The sequence below is a fragment of the Canis lupus genome, chromosome 30 (genome assembly GCF_011100685.1).
Source record: "Canis lupus familiaris isolate Mischka breed German Shepherd chromosome 30, alternate assembly UU_Cfam_GSD_1.0, whole genome shotgun sequence".
Taxonomy (NCBI): domain Eukaryota; kingdom Metazoa; phylum Chordata; class Mammalia; order Carnivora; family Canidae; genus Canis; species Canis lupus.
In genome coordinates, this window is record NC_049251.1 from 31,969,623 (window position 1) to 31,989,190 (window position 19,568).

The following is a 19,568-nucleotide window of genomic DNA, read 5'->3' on the forward strand; positions in this document are numbered from 1 at the left end:
GAAATGGTCGCTCCTTATGGGCAGCATCTCAGCTGCTTTGATTCCTTATTTCCCTCCATGTCTAGCCAAGTGCTTTGCCCCTACTGATCAGCCAGGTTATTTTATGAATGAATGAATTACTCCATTGGCTGCTGATTTCCTGTCCCAACTCCTTAAAATATTAAAACCCTGCAGCCAGGCGTGGGTAATCTCATCTCACTATCCCATTTGGGTGGGATATTTAATTAGGATTTTTCTATGTACATAATAAGAAGCACATCTTAAGAAGAAAATCAGTTAATTTAAGACAGCGTTTCCTTTAAACCAAAAATCACTAGATGTCCTATTTAAGTAATAAACTCCTCTTTGGGAATGAAGCAGGGAAAAGGTTGGTTTCCTGAAATAATCATTGCTATGGTCATAATCAGACCATTTATTTGGACAGGATGTTCCCTGAATTGGCCCTGCCAAGTCCAGGCAGAATAAGAAATTGCAACTTCATCAGCTTTCTAAAGTTAATAGCTCTGTTTTATAATTTACTGAAGTTAATGGGATAAATTTTTAAAGCAGTATGCAATTCCCATTGATGTTAATGGTAGTTCTGGGGCTAAATCCCTATGTATTATTTGAAAGCACACTTCCATAGTACCTCACAGCCCTCCTTCTGAAGGAATCATTGTGTCTATTTTTTTGGTAGTGATGTTATTTATCTTTTCTTTAGAGAAATGCTAAAATGCAAAAAGCCCGTTAAATTGCAAAGATCTTTACAAAACCAATCTAAATTAACTTCAATGTGGCTTTTGGATATGCTCTTTATTTTAAACTGTGCAACATCAATCCGATGCCAGAGTTCAGAATGTCATTTACCTTTATACCAGTAATTAACATTGCGCCTGTTGTTTTTAGATGCCAATGTGAGTGTCATCTACATCTGCTCCCATCAGATGAACGACGAGTTACTGCTATATTATAATAAAATCCTGAGTCTACAGGCAGCTGTCAAATCGGGGAACCTTGAGGACAGAAGTGACCTGCAGGACAGGTTCAAAATTATCACCCCTGAAGCTATAAACATCTTCCCTGTGAGTTTGTCTTCTAATTACTACGGCTTCAGGGATGCAGTAAAATTAAATTGGAAATTTTATAACTTGCAACGCTCTGGTACACATCAGTGAAATATTATTGCAAGTTTAACAGCTTTACTGATTAGACTACTAGTTGGACTGTAGGAAATAAATATCCCAGTTTAACTTTCAGATTTAGTTGAGCTACTCCTGCCCAGTTTTGTATAGCTGAAGCCTAATTGCAGTGATTGGATGATACCATCAAGTAGGTGAATTTATAACATCTATAGTTCCTTTTCCTTAATTTTGTATGGAGAACACCAAGACAGAGAAAGGCTGGGCCCACCCTGCTCACCAAGCTTGTTAGGGACAGAACCTTTTCCAGGACCCATTTTCCGACTTCCACACTGCTATTCTTTGTTACTCCCTGAACTTCTTTCCTCAAGGGAATTTGGCCTGATTTACCATATCACAGGGTTCATACTGAATGAGGCTCAGACTTTTTTTTTAACTTGTACTGATTTTTAATGAATGGGATGAATTCTTTTTTTTTTTTTTTTAGATCTTATTTATTCATGTGAGACACAGAGAGAGAGGCAGAGACATAGGCAAAAGGAGAAGTAGACTCCCTATGGGGAGCCTGATGTAGGACTCAATCCCAAGATCCCAGCATCACTACCTGAGCCAAAGGCAGATGCTTTACCACTGAGCCACTGAATGGGATGAATTCTAAATGGAACTCTATCCCCACACAAGGGAAATTCACGGAGTCACAAGGGCAGTGTTATAGATTAAGGCAGTACAAGAGATGGCTTGAAATGAATTTCTCTGTTTTAACAAGAATATAAACTTTCCATTTTAAACAACCAACATTTTAATACCTAATGGACTATACAATTTGAGGAGACTTTTTTTTCTTTTTTTGTATAATTACGGGTCTAAATTTGCTGCTAAAGATAGCTCTCTCCACTCACAAGTGGGATGCACCAAAATCAACGCTCATTTTATTGGCAAAGAAACCAATAGCATACTTTACTATCTATGTGTTGTTACTACTGATTGACCCATCAGATGCACCATGATTTGATACACACACACGCCCCCATCCACCCACCAAAAAAGGCCTGCCAGAGCTGAGGAGGTTTGCTAAAACATCTCTGCTTTGCTAGTATACTCAGTGAATTGTCATCAGGATTTACTCTCTTCTACCAAGATGAAAATTTTATTTTTTCATAACTGGATACCTCAGTGTTCCTCCCAAAGCTCTCTGCCTAGCTCTGTCTCATAGGTACTGCTTGGCTATAGAAGAGGATGCAGGTGCCGGGTGAACAAGAGAAAAGACAGGGGACAAATGGTCACCACTTCCTTATGGTCTTAGGAACCCTTAATATCCTCCATCAGTGCAAGGATTGCTTGGTGTTTCCTGGCTATTCCCTGGCCTCAGTGGCAAGGTCACTGTGGACATTAGAAAGTGGGGAAGAAAAAACTGTCACTAGTGTGTAGTTAAATTCCTAATTTTATCTAGTCAGAAACCAAAGCTAATACCTGGTTGCTGCTGCTAAGGAGTTTCCGCACATCTGAAAAGTCCATATACATCAAAGAGGCATGGAATGGGAAAGGAGCACTAGTTTAGGAGAAGGAAAGTGAGTGCATGAGTAACATTTATCAAATGCTTAGCACACATGTTCTCATTTGGTCCTCAGAAAAATGCTAACAAGCCAGAAATTATCAATCTTCTTTTATGGCTGAGGAAAGCAAGTCTCACTTTCTAGTCCAAAGTTACTGATGGGGTCAGAGTATGACCCCAAAATCTGTCCAACCCCAGAACACTCTCATGTATTGGAATGACTGCTTTGCCCCTGGATGACCTTGTAGCTTGGGCAGCTTCCTTTACCTTTCTGGTCCTCTGATCTTCATATATACAATCAGGTGATGGGTTAGGGCATTTCAAAGACCTTTTCAGCTCTACAACCCTGTTACCCTGAGACATGTGCCCTGCAGTCCACTCTTCAGTTTCTTGGCAAGAGATAGGCAGTTGGCGCTAACAGATGCATTGAGTCACATTCATAGTTTAGGTTTGCACCTTGGTGAGTAGAAACAAGTAGGGAATATTTTAAGTGTTTAATACTTCTCATCGTTTAAATTTAAATTATTTGAGTAATTAATCACTCATAGGCAATCAACTTTTTAAAATACAAAAATTAAACTCTCACTTTCAAATCAGTTCCTGCTCATGTTTAGTTATTGCTTTATTTCCTTTTAATGTGTTTGAGAGATTGTATCAGTGCTGATTTTCATTCAAATGGATGGCTTTAAGGAAATTTTTTTAAAGCGTGCCAAAAATCTGTTTGTACATCTCTCCAAATTACTATATGATGCCTGAATCTGTAATGGTGAAAAGTGCTCTTATAAAGTCATCATGTCTAGTTTTGAACATTTTAATGTTTACAAAGACATCCCAAACAACTACTTTTTGTCTCAGGTCAAAAAAAAAATTAGTGGTGATAAATGAAATGTAGCTATAATGTTATGGAACTAGGAACATTTTAGACTTTTGTCATCTGTGCTAATCTACTGCCTGGATCCGATGATCCCGAATTTCTCTAAACGGTCAGTAATGTGCACTGTACCATCACTCACTCATATTCAAATCTTCATTAAAAACATATCAAACACAAAACTGTGGTACCATCTTGCCTGAAGAATAAGGCAGGCCCATAGATGACCATAAACCAGAATCCGGCTGAGTACTTGCCAACAGAGATAAGCAAACCTGGAGGAGCCAAAAACCCAGCCTGGCTGGAAGTGGCTCAGAACTCTAACATTCGGTTCTATCACTGCATCTGGCACCCCCTCATCACACCTCATAAACTCACCAGACCTTTACTACTCAGTCTATAGAATGGGAGAAGTTTGGTAGCTGTAGCATAAAACTATACTAATCCCCGGGTTTCAATCTTGCTTTTGCTCTTTACTAGCTGTGTGACTTTGGGCAAATCACTCAAGCCTCCATTTCCTCACCTCCAAAAGTTCACTGGTACAGTGTTATATGGGTCAAACAAGAGAATAATGTCAGAAGGCTTTGGCCTTGTGACCTTTACATTGAGAACACAGCCACCTTGAAACACTCTTCTAGGTACTCTGTAAAGCCCACTGTGTTACATATGTTACAATTATGATTCAAATTCCCAGTTCACCCCAACATTTAATTTTCTTACATTTCCTCATTGGAATAATTTGCAGGGCAAGGAAAGGGGTGAGATAAACAAGGAGGAAAGATGGTGATCAACTAGATGGGAAACAAAACCTCAAGAGGTGGTACCAGCCATTGTCTAGGAAACACTGGGTTTCCTAGAATTGCACTCTTGGAAGTATATGTTGAAAATGGATTTAAATTATGGTAGAAAAGGCATATTGCATAGATCTAAGAGCTTAAAATAGAAGGACCCTTTTGGAAGAAAGGCCTTGTAGCCTAAATCATATAAATGCTCTTCTCAGAGAGGCTCTGCTTTTTGTCATTTTTTTTTGTAATTAGGGGAAGAATACATATAACATAAAATTTACCATTTTAATCATGTTAGGTGTGCAGTTCAGTGGCTTTAAGTACATTCCCACTGTTGTGCAACCATCACATTATCCATTTGCAGAACTTTTTCAACATCTCAAGCAGAATCTCTGTACCCATTAAACTAAACCCAGAAGAGCTCTGGTTTTATTTATTTATTTATTTATTTTTTGAGCTCTGGTTTTAAAGGGAAAGTTACTTCAGAGCTGTAAAGACTCTAGAAACTTCTAGTTAATGCATCATTTGAATATGGGGGCTGAGGCTCAGAAAGGTCAAGTTTTCTAACTTACCTTGCAAGTTACAAATTCAGGCAAGACTGAAAGCCAGGGCTCTCCTCACTGTCTTTCTCCCATACTCATCAGTTACACCTTCTAACAGTTTGCAAACAAGTGCTGCTAACATTCCTGAAAAGAGATGCTTAGCATTTCTCCACATTTTAATGCCATGTTGAGTAGATAATTTTGACAAGAGTTGCTGAAGTAGGTGTGAATCTACAAAATCCTTAGGATGCTGGCACCTTGCATTATATAATCTGCATGGCATTTTGATTATTATAAAAAGAGAGTTTTTCTCTGTAATAATAATTACTACTATTTATTGAATATCAACTCAATGCCATGCATTATAATAAGTGTTATACACTCATTATCTTATTTTATCCTTAGAGCAACCCAGCAAATGGATATTTTTATTTCCACTTAATAGATGGAGAAACTTGGGCACCTGGGTGGCTCAGTCAGTTGAGCATCTGACTCTTGGTTTTGGCTCAGGTTATGATCTAATGAGTCATGGGATCGAGCCCTGCATCCAGCTCCCCACTTAGCAGGGAGTCTGCTTGGGGATTCTCTCCCTCTGCTCCTCCCTCAATCTGCTCTCTCTCTCTCTCTCTCTCTCTCAAATAAATATATCTTTTAAATAAACAGATGGAGAAACTTAGGCAGAGGGAGTATAAGTCACTTGCCCAAGTTCAGGTAGTTTATAAGTGATAGAGCTGGATTCTAAGCCAGAACTCCTAAGCCCCCAGCACTTTCTCTTGTGCCATGATGCCCTCCTCTCTAGAGAAAGTAAGCTCAGCCTTGGGTCCTCAAATTTCATCCATGGCTAATGTCTTTCCCATGGTCATTCTCACCCATTAAAATCCTACCTATCCTTCAAAATTCACCTCAACCCCAGCCTCTTTCATAATAAAATACTAACTAACGTTCATTAGGTGCTTATTATGTCCAAAGCACCATTATAAGTGCTTTACATGTATTATCTCATTGAATCCTCACAGCATCCCCATGAGATGGCTACTATTATTATACTCATTTTACAGAGGGGGAAACTGAGGTCCAAGGAAAATGAGTAATTGTACTTCTCTGCTATCCCCACCAGCACATGGCCTCTGCCTCCTTCCTCTATGCCTCTGAGCCCTCTGTTACTCTTTATGGCCCTTCTCTGCCTTGATTTAGTTATCCATTGACTATACTCACTTGTGTCTTTACTCCTTGAATGTAGAGACAACCTTGTACTGGTTTTGGTATATGTTGACCACCTGGCTCTGCCCTCTGCCCCTCTTAGACATGCCAGAAGTATTTAACTGAATAAGTGGTCACATGTATTCCTGAGCAAGGTCTAAATAGTCAAAAATAAAAAGAGTTTTTCATTGGAAAATAAATTTAAGCCTTGTTGAAATTTTCAAATATTTTTCTATCCATGAATCTTCTCCAGAGTATTGGCTAAAAACCAAAATAATCATTATAAAAGTACATTTTTTCTAAAATGGACTTGGTGGTGGAACTTTGGAAAGAGAGTATCAAGTGCCCTTTGCCTATGGAGTCACTTAAAGAGTTGCTGGATTAGGAGTCCTGTATAGTGAAGCACACTGTAAAGCTTTTTTTCTTCATTTTTTGTATTGATTTTCCAGACGCTTTAGTGTTAAACCATGCCAGAAGTGTTGCAGAGATGAATCACTATTATCCAAAGGCCGCCAGCCTCTTTTCCTTCTGACAGAAGGATAATTCCACGTGGATCAAATAAATACAGATGTGTAGTAATTAGTTCTATTCCCAGTGAGCCTATTTCCAACACACTAAAGATGTGAGCGATTATAGAGCCTCACCCCAACAGCTTTTATCAATTTAAACTGCTAAACAACAGGATAGGTCATAACCCAGCCTGCTATTAATAATGCATTTATTGTGTGCAACATTATAAATTAGGCATATGGGCTAGAAAAAGAACACCTTTTAACAAGAATGATATGGTCTCCCCCCAGAAGCATCATATGTGTCTGGCCACTTACCTGATGTACAGTCCCAAGGCAATCAAAAGAATAAAAAATCTCATCCAAGGAAAACAGGCCTACATCGTCAGCGGGCTCCTCCACAGAGATGATTTGGCTGTGGCGGATATGTTAAATATACCCATCCTGGGTCCAGAGCCTGAAATAGCTCATCTTTATAGTAGCAAGTCAGGAAGCAAACGGGTCTTTGACAGTGCCGATGTGCCAGTCCCTCCTGGAGTATATGGCATCTACCGTCACCAACAGGTATGCGGGGTGGATGAATGAGGCTCTGTTCAAATATTTCACAACTTCTTGACCTTGTGGGAGCTTCAGGTCTTTTAGAGCCAGCCCTACCCAATGAAGAATATATGGAATGCCTAAGCTATTTGATGGGATCTGCTTTAGGCCTTCACGTTTCAAAGTGTCCTTCTAATGGCCTTGCAGAAATTGTTGGGATTCCTTAAGGTATTTACTTATTTGGGTTAAGCCATTGAAGGCCCTTTCGATATACTAATCTGCTGTCAGTATTTATCGCCTTAGCATGGTTTAAGTTGATCATCATATTAGCTAGCCGGTCATTTAGGAAGACCTTAAGAAATGTTAGAGTCAGTTTTGGTGAAAAGGAGCAAGTTTGGAAAACCTCAGTAAGTGAGCCTTTCTGCCCAGTCAGGTTGCAGAGGTCCTGCAGCAGAGGGCTGTAGACATCCTTGGCTCTGTAACACAACCCTTTGGCTCCTGAGGAAGGGGCCATAAAGGGAATAGGAGAAAAATCCTGGAAAGAGGACAGGAAATGGGTCCAGGAATAAAACTATCTGCATCCATGTCTTTGCTTTGAACCAGGTCTCTGGCTATGCATTCCTCCAGCAGACCTTTAGGATCCTAAACATTTAGAGAACAATGGGATCCCAAGTATGCCCATTTTGATATCACTTCCATACTGCTGTGTGGTGTAACATCCCCAGGAAATGATCTTTGAGTCAGCTCTGGCAGATGTTCTCCCATGTAACCACTACCTTTTTTCACAAGAAAGAAAATAAAAAGACAAATGGCTATTAACATTTCCTAACCTCTGTTTCAGTAGACATCTCTTGACCATTACTCCTGGCCAATCACGACTACCCCAGGCACAACACAGTTCTCAGGAATCTAAAGAACTGTGCACAATGAAGCAGTTTGTGAGGGACCATACTTAGGGATCCTCCTTCTTCCCTCAGTCGCTTTATCATGATGTTCTGTATGTCATAGCTGCTGAGTCCCCAAAATCAAGCCTTTCAAAATCATACTTCTCTAAAGATTAGAGAAGGTATTGTTAATTTATTTAATTGCCCTAAAATGTTTCAGTCTTGCTAGACTGTTCTTGGGCAATACATGGACTCAGGAAGGAAGTTGCAGAGTCTGGAAAAAGCACAGGCAATTTTAATAAGAGAGAGAGGCTATTCCTGAACTGGTGCGCCCCACTGTTCACTATCATTAGTCTCCACTGGAATTTGAAGGTAACAAAATGCATCGTTTGACTCTGCTTCCCAGTAGAATGAATACTCAGCTGAGACTTGAGATAAGTGAAATGCACTTTAAAACTATAACTTTACATGTGTAAATTACAGAAAATAGTCTTCAAAACTTTAAAGTGTATATGCAAAATTTATGTTAAGTCTTGCTTTCATCTTGACTGATGAGAACTCGGGCCATCTTTGCTAGGAAATATTTTAGAACTGTATGTGTTCATTGTGGAATGCAGTAAAACTTCCTTCTCATGCTGGTACTCAGGAACAGGATTAAAAACCTCCTCCTAGGGTGGGGGGGGATGGGGTAACTGGGTGATAGGCACTAAGGAGGGCACTTGATGAGATGAGCACTGGGTACTATGCTACATGTTGGCAAATTGAATTTAAATAAAATGTTAAAAAACAATAGAATATTGTAATTTTATATTTTTAATATAAAAATATTAAAACAAGCTTCCCCTCCAAAAAAAAAAAACAAAAAAACTTCCTCCTAAAAACCTCCTAGACACGGAAAAAAAAAAAAACCTCCTAGACAACTTGGATTTGAAGGATGTCATTTAACCTATGGCATGTGCAAATCACATCACAATAAACCAAGTTATCACTGACTTCCACTCCACTTGTTTGAAAACATATGTCTGAGGTCATCAAGAATTAAAGTACTCCACTGAGAATTCTCCAGATAGTGACTGCCCTATCTAATCTATCTGAGTGTGTCAGCATTTTGAATTTGCAGATGGTGATGAATCAATAACACTGACTTTTTACCGATGTGCACCATAAACTTAAAGCCAGTGAAAGAAAGCTGTGATTATTTTAATTTAGGTGAATAAATATTCCCAACTATCAGCTGGATTTTAGCAGCTGGCGTTTTTCTACTTTGCTCCACACCAGTATAAAATGAAAGGCAATTAAAGAATATATTACCTCTTTTGAACAGATAGACTCAAATAGAAAATTGATAAATGTTTGGAAATAGCATAAAGTCATTTGGTTTATGATTAAGTAATTTATTTGTTTATTTTTTAAATCTAGTATGAGCCCAGTGAGCATTTCCTGTTTTGATCCATAAAGTAACCATGCAAGCTCTCTTTCTGACATGTGCTCCGTATAAAATATTGACAGCTTCGGTTAAATAATCAAAACTGGCGATGCTATTTTAAAAGCACTGTTCAATTTTCACTTAAAGATAGCACATAATTCTTTCCAGTGGTGCAGTCTTTACAATACTATTGATCCTCTTCATTACTGTAGGGGATCCATCAACAGACACTCATTTATAGGATTCTCAGAAGCAACAAATAATAGGATTTGGAAGAAACAGATAATAATTCTGTTAGTAGTTGAAACCTCCAAATATACAATATATCTGAACATACAATGAAAAAGGCTATGAAGGCTAGAACACTATAAAGGCTGGAACACCTTTCCTTAGACTAGCAGAAGAATTTCATCAGATATGAACAGCCAGAGACCATTTCTACTTCTGCAAAGTACAATAGTGATACAGCAAAGTATGATTAAATATAGAATCTATCTTCTCAACACATTAGAGGAAGAAGGGATGCAACTTTGGAAGGCACGTTACAAAACCTTCCTAGGCTATGCTCATAGCCATATGGTATGCAGACAAGAGTACTTGTCATTTAAACACCAAATTATCTACAGACACTACTTGATAATTAGGGAGCTAAGATAATTCCATTTCCACCCTAATTGAATACCCCATGGTTGCATGGGGCTTCCGGGGATCCCAAGTATGCCCATTTTGATATCACTTCCATACTGCTGTGTGGTGTAACATCCCCAGGAAGATTTGCTGAAAAGACACAATATAGGAGAACAGATTGTGTCTTTAATCAAAACAATTTTAATCTTCTAGCTTCAGACTTCAGCATAACTATAATCTTGAGTGCTTTCACACTCTTTGGTTAAAAAAACAAAAATCAAAAATCCATTTGGTGAGCAAACACTCATCAAAAGAGAAGAGAATAAGAGTGTCATGGAGACCTACCTCCCTAAATACAGAAGACCATAGTCAAGAGAGCTCAGGAGAGAGAATGCTTAATACTGTTTTGTTTCTTTCTGGGTAATACAGACCAGAACGTCTGACATGAAGACCAGACAAAAAAATCATTTTGTGATTTAATGGGTTTTCTCCAAGGTTCTACTAGTAGAATATTACTTATAATCAAGTAATCTGGGCTATAGACTTTTGTATGATTCAAATTTATCCCAAGTGGCTTATTGACTACAAGGAAAATTGCTTCTCTTGTTTCTCTTTTGACTTCTTTCTCTACCTCACTCTCCTCTTCCACCTCTCTGCAGGCTGAGGTAGGCCACATGGAGGAGAGGGAACAAGCTGGGGTCAGTGTGTCCCTGAGTGGAGTCTCTGCTCTTCCACTTAACACTGTGATCGTGGGCAAATTATTTAAATTAGTTGAGTCTTGAGGGGCCTGGGTGGCTCAACCAGTTAAGCATCACCCTCCATCTGGCTCAATCAGGATCCAGGGATCCTGGGATTAAGCCCCTTGCTTGAGCTCCTGGCTCAGTGGGGAGTCTGCTTTTCCCTCTCCGTCTCCCTCTCCATCTCCCACACCAACCGCACCCCTCGCCCCAGGCTTGTGCTTTCTCTCTCTCAAATAAATAAATAAAATCTTTTAAAAATAATAAAAGTAAATCAGCTGAGTCTCAGTTATTCATATATAAAATGGAACTAATAATGACATCTGCTTCATTTTTTAGTATTACAAGAGAAAAGTCATGTAAAGAGCCTAGCCAAAGCCCTGGCTCCTATCAAGAGTTCAGTAATGTTAGATGTTGCTATCATTATGATAAAACTTCAACTTCTATCCATTCCATTTCCATGGGATTGAGCCCCATTCTTGAGGGAATACTGTTTCAAATAAACCATAATTATTTTCATGAATGTTTTATCTCCTTTATGGGTCTTGTTCCCATAATACGTATGACATACTTGGCCAATTGACCAGTCAAACAAATGCATTTCATGTACGTTAATGAGGAAACAATTAAACCTTTATAGGTTATGACATTTAGAAACTCAGCAAAGTTCCAAATAGTTAAAGTTTTCAAGAGTATAACTCTTTATGGTCTTGAAACTATAAAAAAAAATAATTTGATGAATCAATAAGTAAACACATAATGCTCTAAAAAAAGAAACAAAACAAAACCAAGATTCAGTTACAGATATTCAGAGATTCTTTTGTCTTCAAAAACTAGCAAAATGATAATTTCAGAATTTCTCATAAATAAGACTTTCCTTTAAACATACCTTTAGTCCCAGTGGTTAGTGGTTTCTTCACATCCTATATATGTCACTTAAAACTTAATCTGTCTTAATAATTAGAATATTAAATGAACAGACCATGTAAATACACCTGAGAAGTACAACTAAGTTCATGGAATCTAGGAAATGAGCCATATCAAATGTTGCTGTGTCTTGGGTTCCACAGATGCTAGAGCAGCTGGGTCAGCTGGTCATAGATCACCTGGAAATCCAACGCTGGCTCTTTAAAATGGACTATGAGTTTGGAGGAAACGGGACTGCATTTTGTGACATTCCTTCCCACCTGGAGTGCTACGACTGGTTCCTAAAGGAGAGGAGCAGATACGGCTATGAGGACTGGAGAAAGAAATGGGCACAGGTGAGTTTGATGGTGACAGAAACCCACATTGTTTGTGAGCAGTTAAGGGATGATGCAAAAGGCTCATCTGGGAGGTCAAAAGCACTTTCTTCTAGACTCAGCTGAGTCACTTGTCAGCCGTGAGACCTTAGATCATTTTCACTTTCTTGGGCCTTAGTCCTCATATACAAAGTGAATGGGCTTAATCAAGTTACTTTAACATTACTTCTAATATATTTTTAAATTTTTTAAAAATTTGAGTTAACACACAATATTCCATTAGTTGCAGACATATAAACAGTGACTCGACAACTCTATACATTATGCTGTGCTCACCACAAATGTCACTACTTTCTGTCACCATACAGCACTATGACAATCCCATTCATTACATTCTCTATGCTGTGCTTTCATCCCTGTGACTTATTCATTCCATAACTGGAAGCCTGTATGATTAGGTTATTTTATTTTATTTTATTTTATTTTATTTTTATTTATTTATTTTTTTATTTTTTTTTGATTAGGTTATTTTAAACGTCCCTTCTTTGGGCCCTAAAAGCCTTCAGTCACATCTTCAAATTGATTATGATAATTAGGAAGTAATTTTTTTTACTATGTTCAAATAACATTACAAATCTTATCTTTTGGTTTAAATGGGTCTTGATCATATGCTTCTAACGAGTGTTGTTATTAAGCTGGCTGTATTTTATTATGAGAGAAAATTCTAGTAGTGAATGGCTGTCACCTGGAAGCTAATGTATAAAAGCATTCTGTCAGCAGTCATATGTTTTTGAAGACAGTTCAAGGAAATTTATGTAACTGCTGGTCCCTATGAGATGTTGAGAAAATAATACATCTCAGCCAAAAAAACCTCCCAGCAGAAACTAAATAATAGGAAAGAAACCTTAGCATATGAGTGGATGTGTATGTTTTTCCACATATACTGGTAGAAGGATGAATTGTACAACCTCTTAGTCTGTTCCAAACTTACTTAATAATTAAAGTAATTTTAATGGTTTTAATATATCAATTAAATCCACCATTCTTAAAGCTGCCTCACTTTCCATCCAGAGGCCTAGATCTCCCTGGCTTCTCTTAATGTCAAATCTCTGTTTTGGCTGACATACTAATGAAAGCATAACTGACGAGGAAAATTTGGGTGCAAATTCCCTTAACTAACTCCTTCCCTGCTGACATACATAGCAGTGGGCTGGGCAGTGAGTTGCATCTGCTTTGAGCATCCCACTACAACAATATATGAATCAAAACACAAGTGATGGAAAGGGAGGGGCACACAGAGAGAACCACATTATTCTTGTGGAAGTGAAATGACGAATAAATCTAGAGAACAGTCAGAAGAGAGAGTTCCCTTTGACAAATGTTACTGTTCTCCCCATGATCTATTCCGGGCTTTTCTTCCCCCTCCATCAGTGAGTGAATGGACTAAATGCACTACCTGTCATGGCCAGCTTTTTACATATTATTTAAAGGATACCAAAGTGAATTACTCTTCTAGAAAAAAAAAAATAAAACAAGGAAAATGTATTTAATTTTGAGGCCCATAGAGATTTCTCTTGTGTTCTGTTTGAATTGGATTTTATTTCATATTGTATAGAATTTTCTTTTCAAAGCCAAATTACTGAAATTAAAACATGAAAATAAGACTATATTTTTTATAAAAGACTTTTTTATTTAAAAAAATAAAAATGTTAGTGTGCAAGGTTATTTTTCTCAATATTTCAAGCTAATAATTTTTAAAGAATTCCCTACGATAGATGCTAGACTATGATAAATTTAAAATGTTTGACTTTAAGTTTTAAAAATAGTTAGAATAATGACACATGGCTAAATTGCACTTAAAACCTGACTACATGTTATTTAATTTCAATTACTTTAAACTACACCATTTAAAATTGTCACCAAATACATTTGGTGTTAGTGTTAATATTATTAAATGTGAAACTCTTGAATAATTAATTATCTACATCATTTTTTATTTTAACAAGGAAAAAATAATTATTCAGAAGTCTTTTTAGTACTGTGAGGGACTGTGCTTAGCCATGATGTAGTTAGAAGCCAAAAATAAAAACTAAAGCGGTTCCAAAGAGCTTTTTTTTTTTTTTTTTTTTTTTTTTTTTTGGTAGGAGACTATTGACATTCTTTTGCCTTCAAAGTGAAATTGTATTCAGAGTAGAAGTGAACTGCAATCTCCATTGAGTGCAGCTATTGAGAATTTAGGATTAGAATTATCCTTTGTTCCAGAAGACCATAGTAATGCTACACATTTAGACATCAAAGCATTACTTTATGAGCACAGGCATGTTTTAATGTCCTATTACAGTTTGTAGACCTGTTTCTTTTGATAATGAAGATGTTGTGTCATCAAGCCTAGCCTGGCACATACAAAACATATGCTGGCAGGTTATTAAAAATTTCAGCTTCTTGATGAAAGACTATCCTGCAGGCTAAGAGTCCAGAGAAAGACTCCATTCTGGGAGAATTATTAGAAATGAGAATATGACTGTAAGCACTAAATTATGTTAATACTTACAAATAGCATCATTTGCATAGCAGTTTATGACACGATACCATGATTTTTCTCATTGGTATGTTGTAGGCAACAGATTAAAAACAGTGCTGTTTATGAGAGTTTGAACTGTTTTGAGATTCTCTTGCATCTTTTGCAGATATTGGTTTTAGAGGTAGGCATGATTCAGTGTAGACTCAAGGATCTAATACAAAGATCATCTTTTTTTTCTACTTATCTAATTTAGGATCAGAGTTATTTGGTTGCAAGTGAGACTCAAAACAAAGTCGCAGAATCAACAAATGCTGGAAAAGCTATCATCACATTAAAAAAACAAAAACCCTATAGACATGTAGGTGATTTTAGGAAAAGCATAATATTACATGATGGCCACAGTGGCAATAAGGGATCTTTTGTTTTCATGGTGGTTTGGTACCAACTTTTCTTACTTCATCCTATCAGCTAACAAAACCTACTTTCCGCAATAGGTGCCAGTAAACTTGCTCACTTAAGCACTCAATGCTTGTTAAGGTTTAATGAATCCACACACTTGCACACACTCCAAACACCCCACTCCCCAGTTGGGGGTGTTTCTTTTCATTTAGTGGGAATGAAGGCTTAAACAAAGGAAGGCACGCTTGTAGGGGAAAAGCCTTCCTAGCCGCTGTCACCCAAGACAGTCTAGGGAGACCCGGGTAGACATTTGCTGTGGTACCAGTCCTTCTTGTGATTCTTTTTTTCTTTCTTTCCTTTTTTTGAAGGGTAAATATTCCCTCCCTCATTCCTGGGAGACTGGCTTGGTGGCAGAGATGCTGCTGGTGATGCTGCTTTGCAAGAAAAGGTCTTTCTAGAACAGTTTCTCCATGTAGAAAGCTAAGCCATTTTTTTTTCTCTGTGCAGTCCTTTGTTGAGCCTCTATTTCCCTGGATGGACAGTACAGGATGCCAAGGTCTTTTACCACTTACAAGAGAAAGGAGGAATTGAACTGGCTCTTGAATGCTACTACATAATATTGCTATTTTAGTCCATCCAAGAGCAGTTTTATGTTTACTTGTACTTCTGTGCACTTTGTTAGACATCAGAAATTAATTTGGGGATCGCCAAGGAAAACAATCTGTATTAAAAATATGGGGGCACCTGGCTGACTCAGTAGGTAGAGCTTAAAACTCTTAATCTCAGGTTCATGAGTTCAAGCCCTACATTGGGGCCTACTTAAAATAAAAATAAAAATAAATTAATTCAAGGCATCCACGCCTTGGAAAAATAGAATAAACCACAGTAGTTGTTTTGCTTACTTGCAGAATGAAATCAACTAACAAAATTACAGAGAACCATCACCTACCTAGTTAGTGCCTTAGAACTCCATGTCTCTATTGCAAAGACCTTCATCTTTTGAGATGTCCTTGCCTCTGGGTCACAGGAGCCACTGTAGGATGTCTGAGACTTGGTGCTTATGTGGAATTTAGCAGGTATATTAGGTGATCCCAAGGAAACATTATCCTACAACCACATAATTTTTTAGAAAAGCAAGATTAAAGAAATATTTAACCAAATAAGTACATAATCACTTTTCCCAAACAGATGTCTTCACTTCTGTGTCTTAATAATAATTAGCATTGTAGAATAGCTGGGGGGGGGGGGGGGGTGTGCCAGGCCTTTCAGCACTTTGTGAACTGTTTCATTCAATCTCATAAAAACCCTGACGTACCTACTCATTTACCTCCACACCACTTTGATAAGTTTTGTTATTCTGTTTACAGGTGGAGAAACTGATGCTTTAGGTAGTTAAGTGACTTGCCCAACTTCATGTAGTTAATAAATGATGGTGTCTAGCTCAGAACCCATATCTAATCCCCTGGCCCAATGTTCTTGCCACGTTGAGCTGAGACTACTTAGAAAAGACCCCTTGTTTGAAAATCCAGAGCAGTGTTCTCCCCCACGTCCCTGCCATTGTGACCAGCTGCCTGAGGGACAGGTCTTCTGCTTTCTACAGAGATGTGGAAAAACACATTCCCCAACACAGTAGAACTTTGTGCTGAAATTTCCCCCAAAGGCAATGAGCTGAGAGGTAGGAGGGCAGTCGGTACACATACCTGAAAGCTGTAGAAGGGCCAGAGCCCTGCTGGGGAGTCCCTAAGGATTCAGTTTTTTGTAACCCAACTGCCTCTCATACCCGTATATGTTCTTGGGTGATGAGAGTGAGTTTTAGATACCACCCTTTGATGGTTCATGGAAGTGACAAACTTTCAGTGCCTTTCTCAACTCAATACAGGAGCGTGATCATTTTTGTAAGCCTGTAAACAAATTCTCACAAAGCTCAGAGTAGCCAAACTTCATGATTAAATGTAGCAATAAAAATATGGTGGGCATTTCAAACCTTGTTTTTTGGATAAGCAGCCACATACTTCGGTGTTTTTTTTGTTTGTTTGTTTGTTTGGTCTCCTAGTTCTGGCTGGCGTGGTAAACTCCCTCTTAGGCTGAATAAGTGTTGGAATAGGCTAGTCTCAATAATTGAACATTCAGGATAACCAGGAGGTGGTCTGGCTCTTCAGGGTTCTGTAGCCCAGACACATCAAGGTCACTAGAGGGGAGCCATGGGAAATCACTTTTGCTCTCCAAGTCTCTACCTCTTCATCTGTAAAGAGGGATAATATTAGTACCTGCCTCATGGGGGTGGGTGGTGAAAATTAAATAAGATACCCTTGTAAATGGGCTAGCAATGTACTTAGCACACAATAAGCCTTCAAGAAACGCTCCCTGTTATTATTAATATTACCATAAAACTGTATTACAGTTAAATTGCAGGTAACATTGCACAAGTATATACAATTTAATATTCCTTGGGTGATTTAGAAGGTCTTTTAGCATCTTGTAGGCCTCTAGAATTTTGTTCTGTGCGTCAATTATCATTCTATAGGATTGTGGCTGTTGAAGATATGCACTATTGATCCAATTGTGTCCACCCAGTGATTGACCAGATAACGTCTTTAAAAGAATAAACCTTTAAAAAAATAAACCAGTGTGGTTTCTTATCATTTGAAAATTATCCCAGTTATTTTAATTTTCTACATGTCGAATAAAGAGGCATTGACCTGATAAAGTAGAGCTTACTCTGACCACAAGCTCGAGACCCAGTTGCTTCATTTTCTGGTTCCAGTTGGTGTCTTTTCTAATTAGCGTAGCAGCACGTCACCACAATCACTGGAAAGCTTTAATCATTTACATATTTTTCCTTATCTCTGAGAATGACTTAGAATGTTTTCTTCCAGTTCAATGGTTATTTTCATGAAGCTGCCAGAGAAAGGTTTGAGGTACTTTACTGGGCTGGAGAAAGAGGACAGGAGAAGGGAAATTGCCTCCCCAAGTACATGAAAGCCGGGTCCCCCTTCCGAGGACCTATAATAACCAGCTACACAAGCTGTTGGTTTGTGTGTCCTATTGATTTAATATGCTTCTAATCAGTACATAAAGCTATGGGCCTGCAGTGTTAATTTTTCATATGCTTACAAAGTACCCTTTGATTTTCTGTCACACGTTAATTACAGCGTTTTGCCATTAAATAGGAAGCTTTGTGTAAACTAATTACTAGGTAATCATTGTCTACTGCAAGCGTGCTGTTTGTACCTTTTATTTTATTCTAAAAATGCACAGATCTCACAGTCTGGAAACACTCTACCTTCCAGCCATTAGCTCTCACTAATTCATAGCATTATTGTGGTGAGAGTGTAGGAGTTGTAATTGTTGTGGTATCAGAGCTGTTAATTACCGGAGTAAACAGTTGAAATGGTGCCAAGGTCTATTGTACAAGGCAGAGAAAAGGAGGTTTAAATGCTACTCCCACCATCTGGGGACTAGGGGAGAGGCAAATGCTTGAGAACAGCAGTGAGGCGCTATGGCCGCCTCAGCTCCAGGGTTGGCGGCCATATGGATCCGGAATATTCTGAATCAATTGAATTTAACTGCCAGTTTTTCGCAATAACAGCGTGGAAGGAAGGAATAAAGCAAAAGATGAGAGAAACGAGAATTGGTTCGTGTTTTCACATCCAGGAAGTCCCCCTTGGAGTTCTTTTGGAAATATCTGCTTTGCTGAAAACCACAGAGCAGACACGGGTATTTGGAACAGATTCAGAATGAGTTTTTACTCTCTGCCTCCGACTGTGCCATTTGCTTCTGGACGTCTGTCCTCCGTGCCCCTGGGTGAGACAGGGATGCCCTTGAGAAGACTCGGACTTTCCTATCGTGGCACCAGATCCGACCAAAATCTTCACTTTTGGAATTCACTGACTTATTACTCTGGTATTTTCACCAGCGTGGTCTGTAGAAAGAACACAGTAATAAGTACATAAAGCTATCATATCTGCCCAAGTATATACATTCACACATGTGGAAATACCGAAGAAGGTACGGCTCTTCATTCTGATCAAGAAGAATAAATGCTTGCCCATTCGTTTTGTATAAAAGTAAAATAAGGGCAGCCCTGGTGGCGCAGCGGTTTAGTGCCTCCTGAAGCCCGGGGTGTGATCCTGGAGACCCGGGATCGAGTCCCACGTCAGGATCCCTGCATGGAGCCTGCTTCTCCCTCTGCCTGTGTCTCTGCCTCTCTCTCTCAATCTGTGTGTCTCTCATTAATAAATAAATAAAATCTTTAAAAAAATAAAATAAAAGTAAAATAAAAATCCTCCTTCTAATGTCTCATTTCACCCTTCTCCTCTACCACTTGAATAAAAAAATCGAAGTCCAAAGGGCACATGTGTTTTCTTTTGTGTTCGATTTCCAGCTAAAGAGCTTTCTTTTTTTTTTTTTTTTTTTTTTTTAGCACATGCAGTTTCTCAACCCGTGATATTTCTCTAACTGGTAAGAAAGAGATGTATTACCAATAATAATAATTATGGCCACTTCGACTGACGGTTGATTTTGAAACTGCATGGTTATGGCTTCAAAAGGCTGTGTAATCTTTAAAACACTCATGTATTTACTTGATGTCACTCTTATTTCATACAATTTCCTTTAAA

General features: G+C 38.3%; 1 protein-coding gene and 1 long non-coding RNA gene across 2 annotated transcripts in view; one reads left to right on the plus strand and one right to left on the minus strand.

Annotated features, from left to right (window-relative positions):
• The window catches only part of IQCH (IQ motif containing H), a 208,541-nt gene that overhangs the window by 120,200 nt on the left and 68,773 nt on the right, over positions 1 to 19,568 (plus strand). Inside the window, 3 exon segments of the mRNA XM_038580790.1 lie at positions 886 to 1,061; positions 6,869 to 7,141; positions 11,859 to 12,050. Coding sequence (XP_038436718.1) covers positions 886 to 1,061; positions 6,869 to 7,141; positions 11,859 to 12,050 — 641 coding nt within the window.
• Positions 17,982 to 19,568, minus strand: part of LOC102152596 — an 88,604-nt gene continuing 87,017 nt past the window's right edge. The window contains exon 5 of the long non-coding RNA XR_005381805.1: positions 17,982 to 18,871. This is a non-coding gene — a long non-coding RNA (uncharacterized LOC102152596). The remainder of the gene's footprint in view (positions 18,872 to 19,568) is intronic.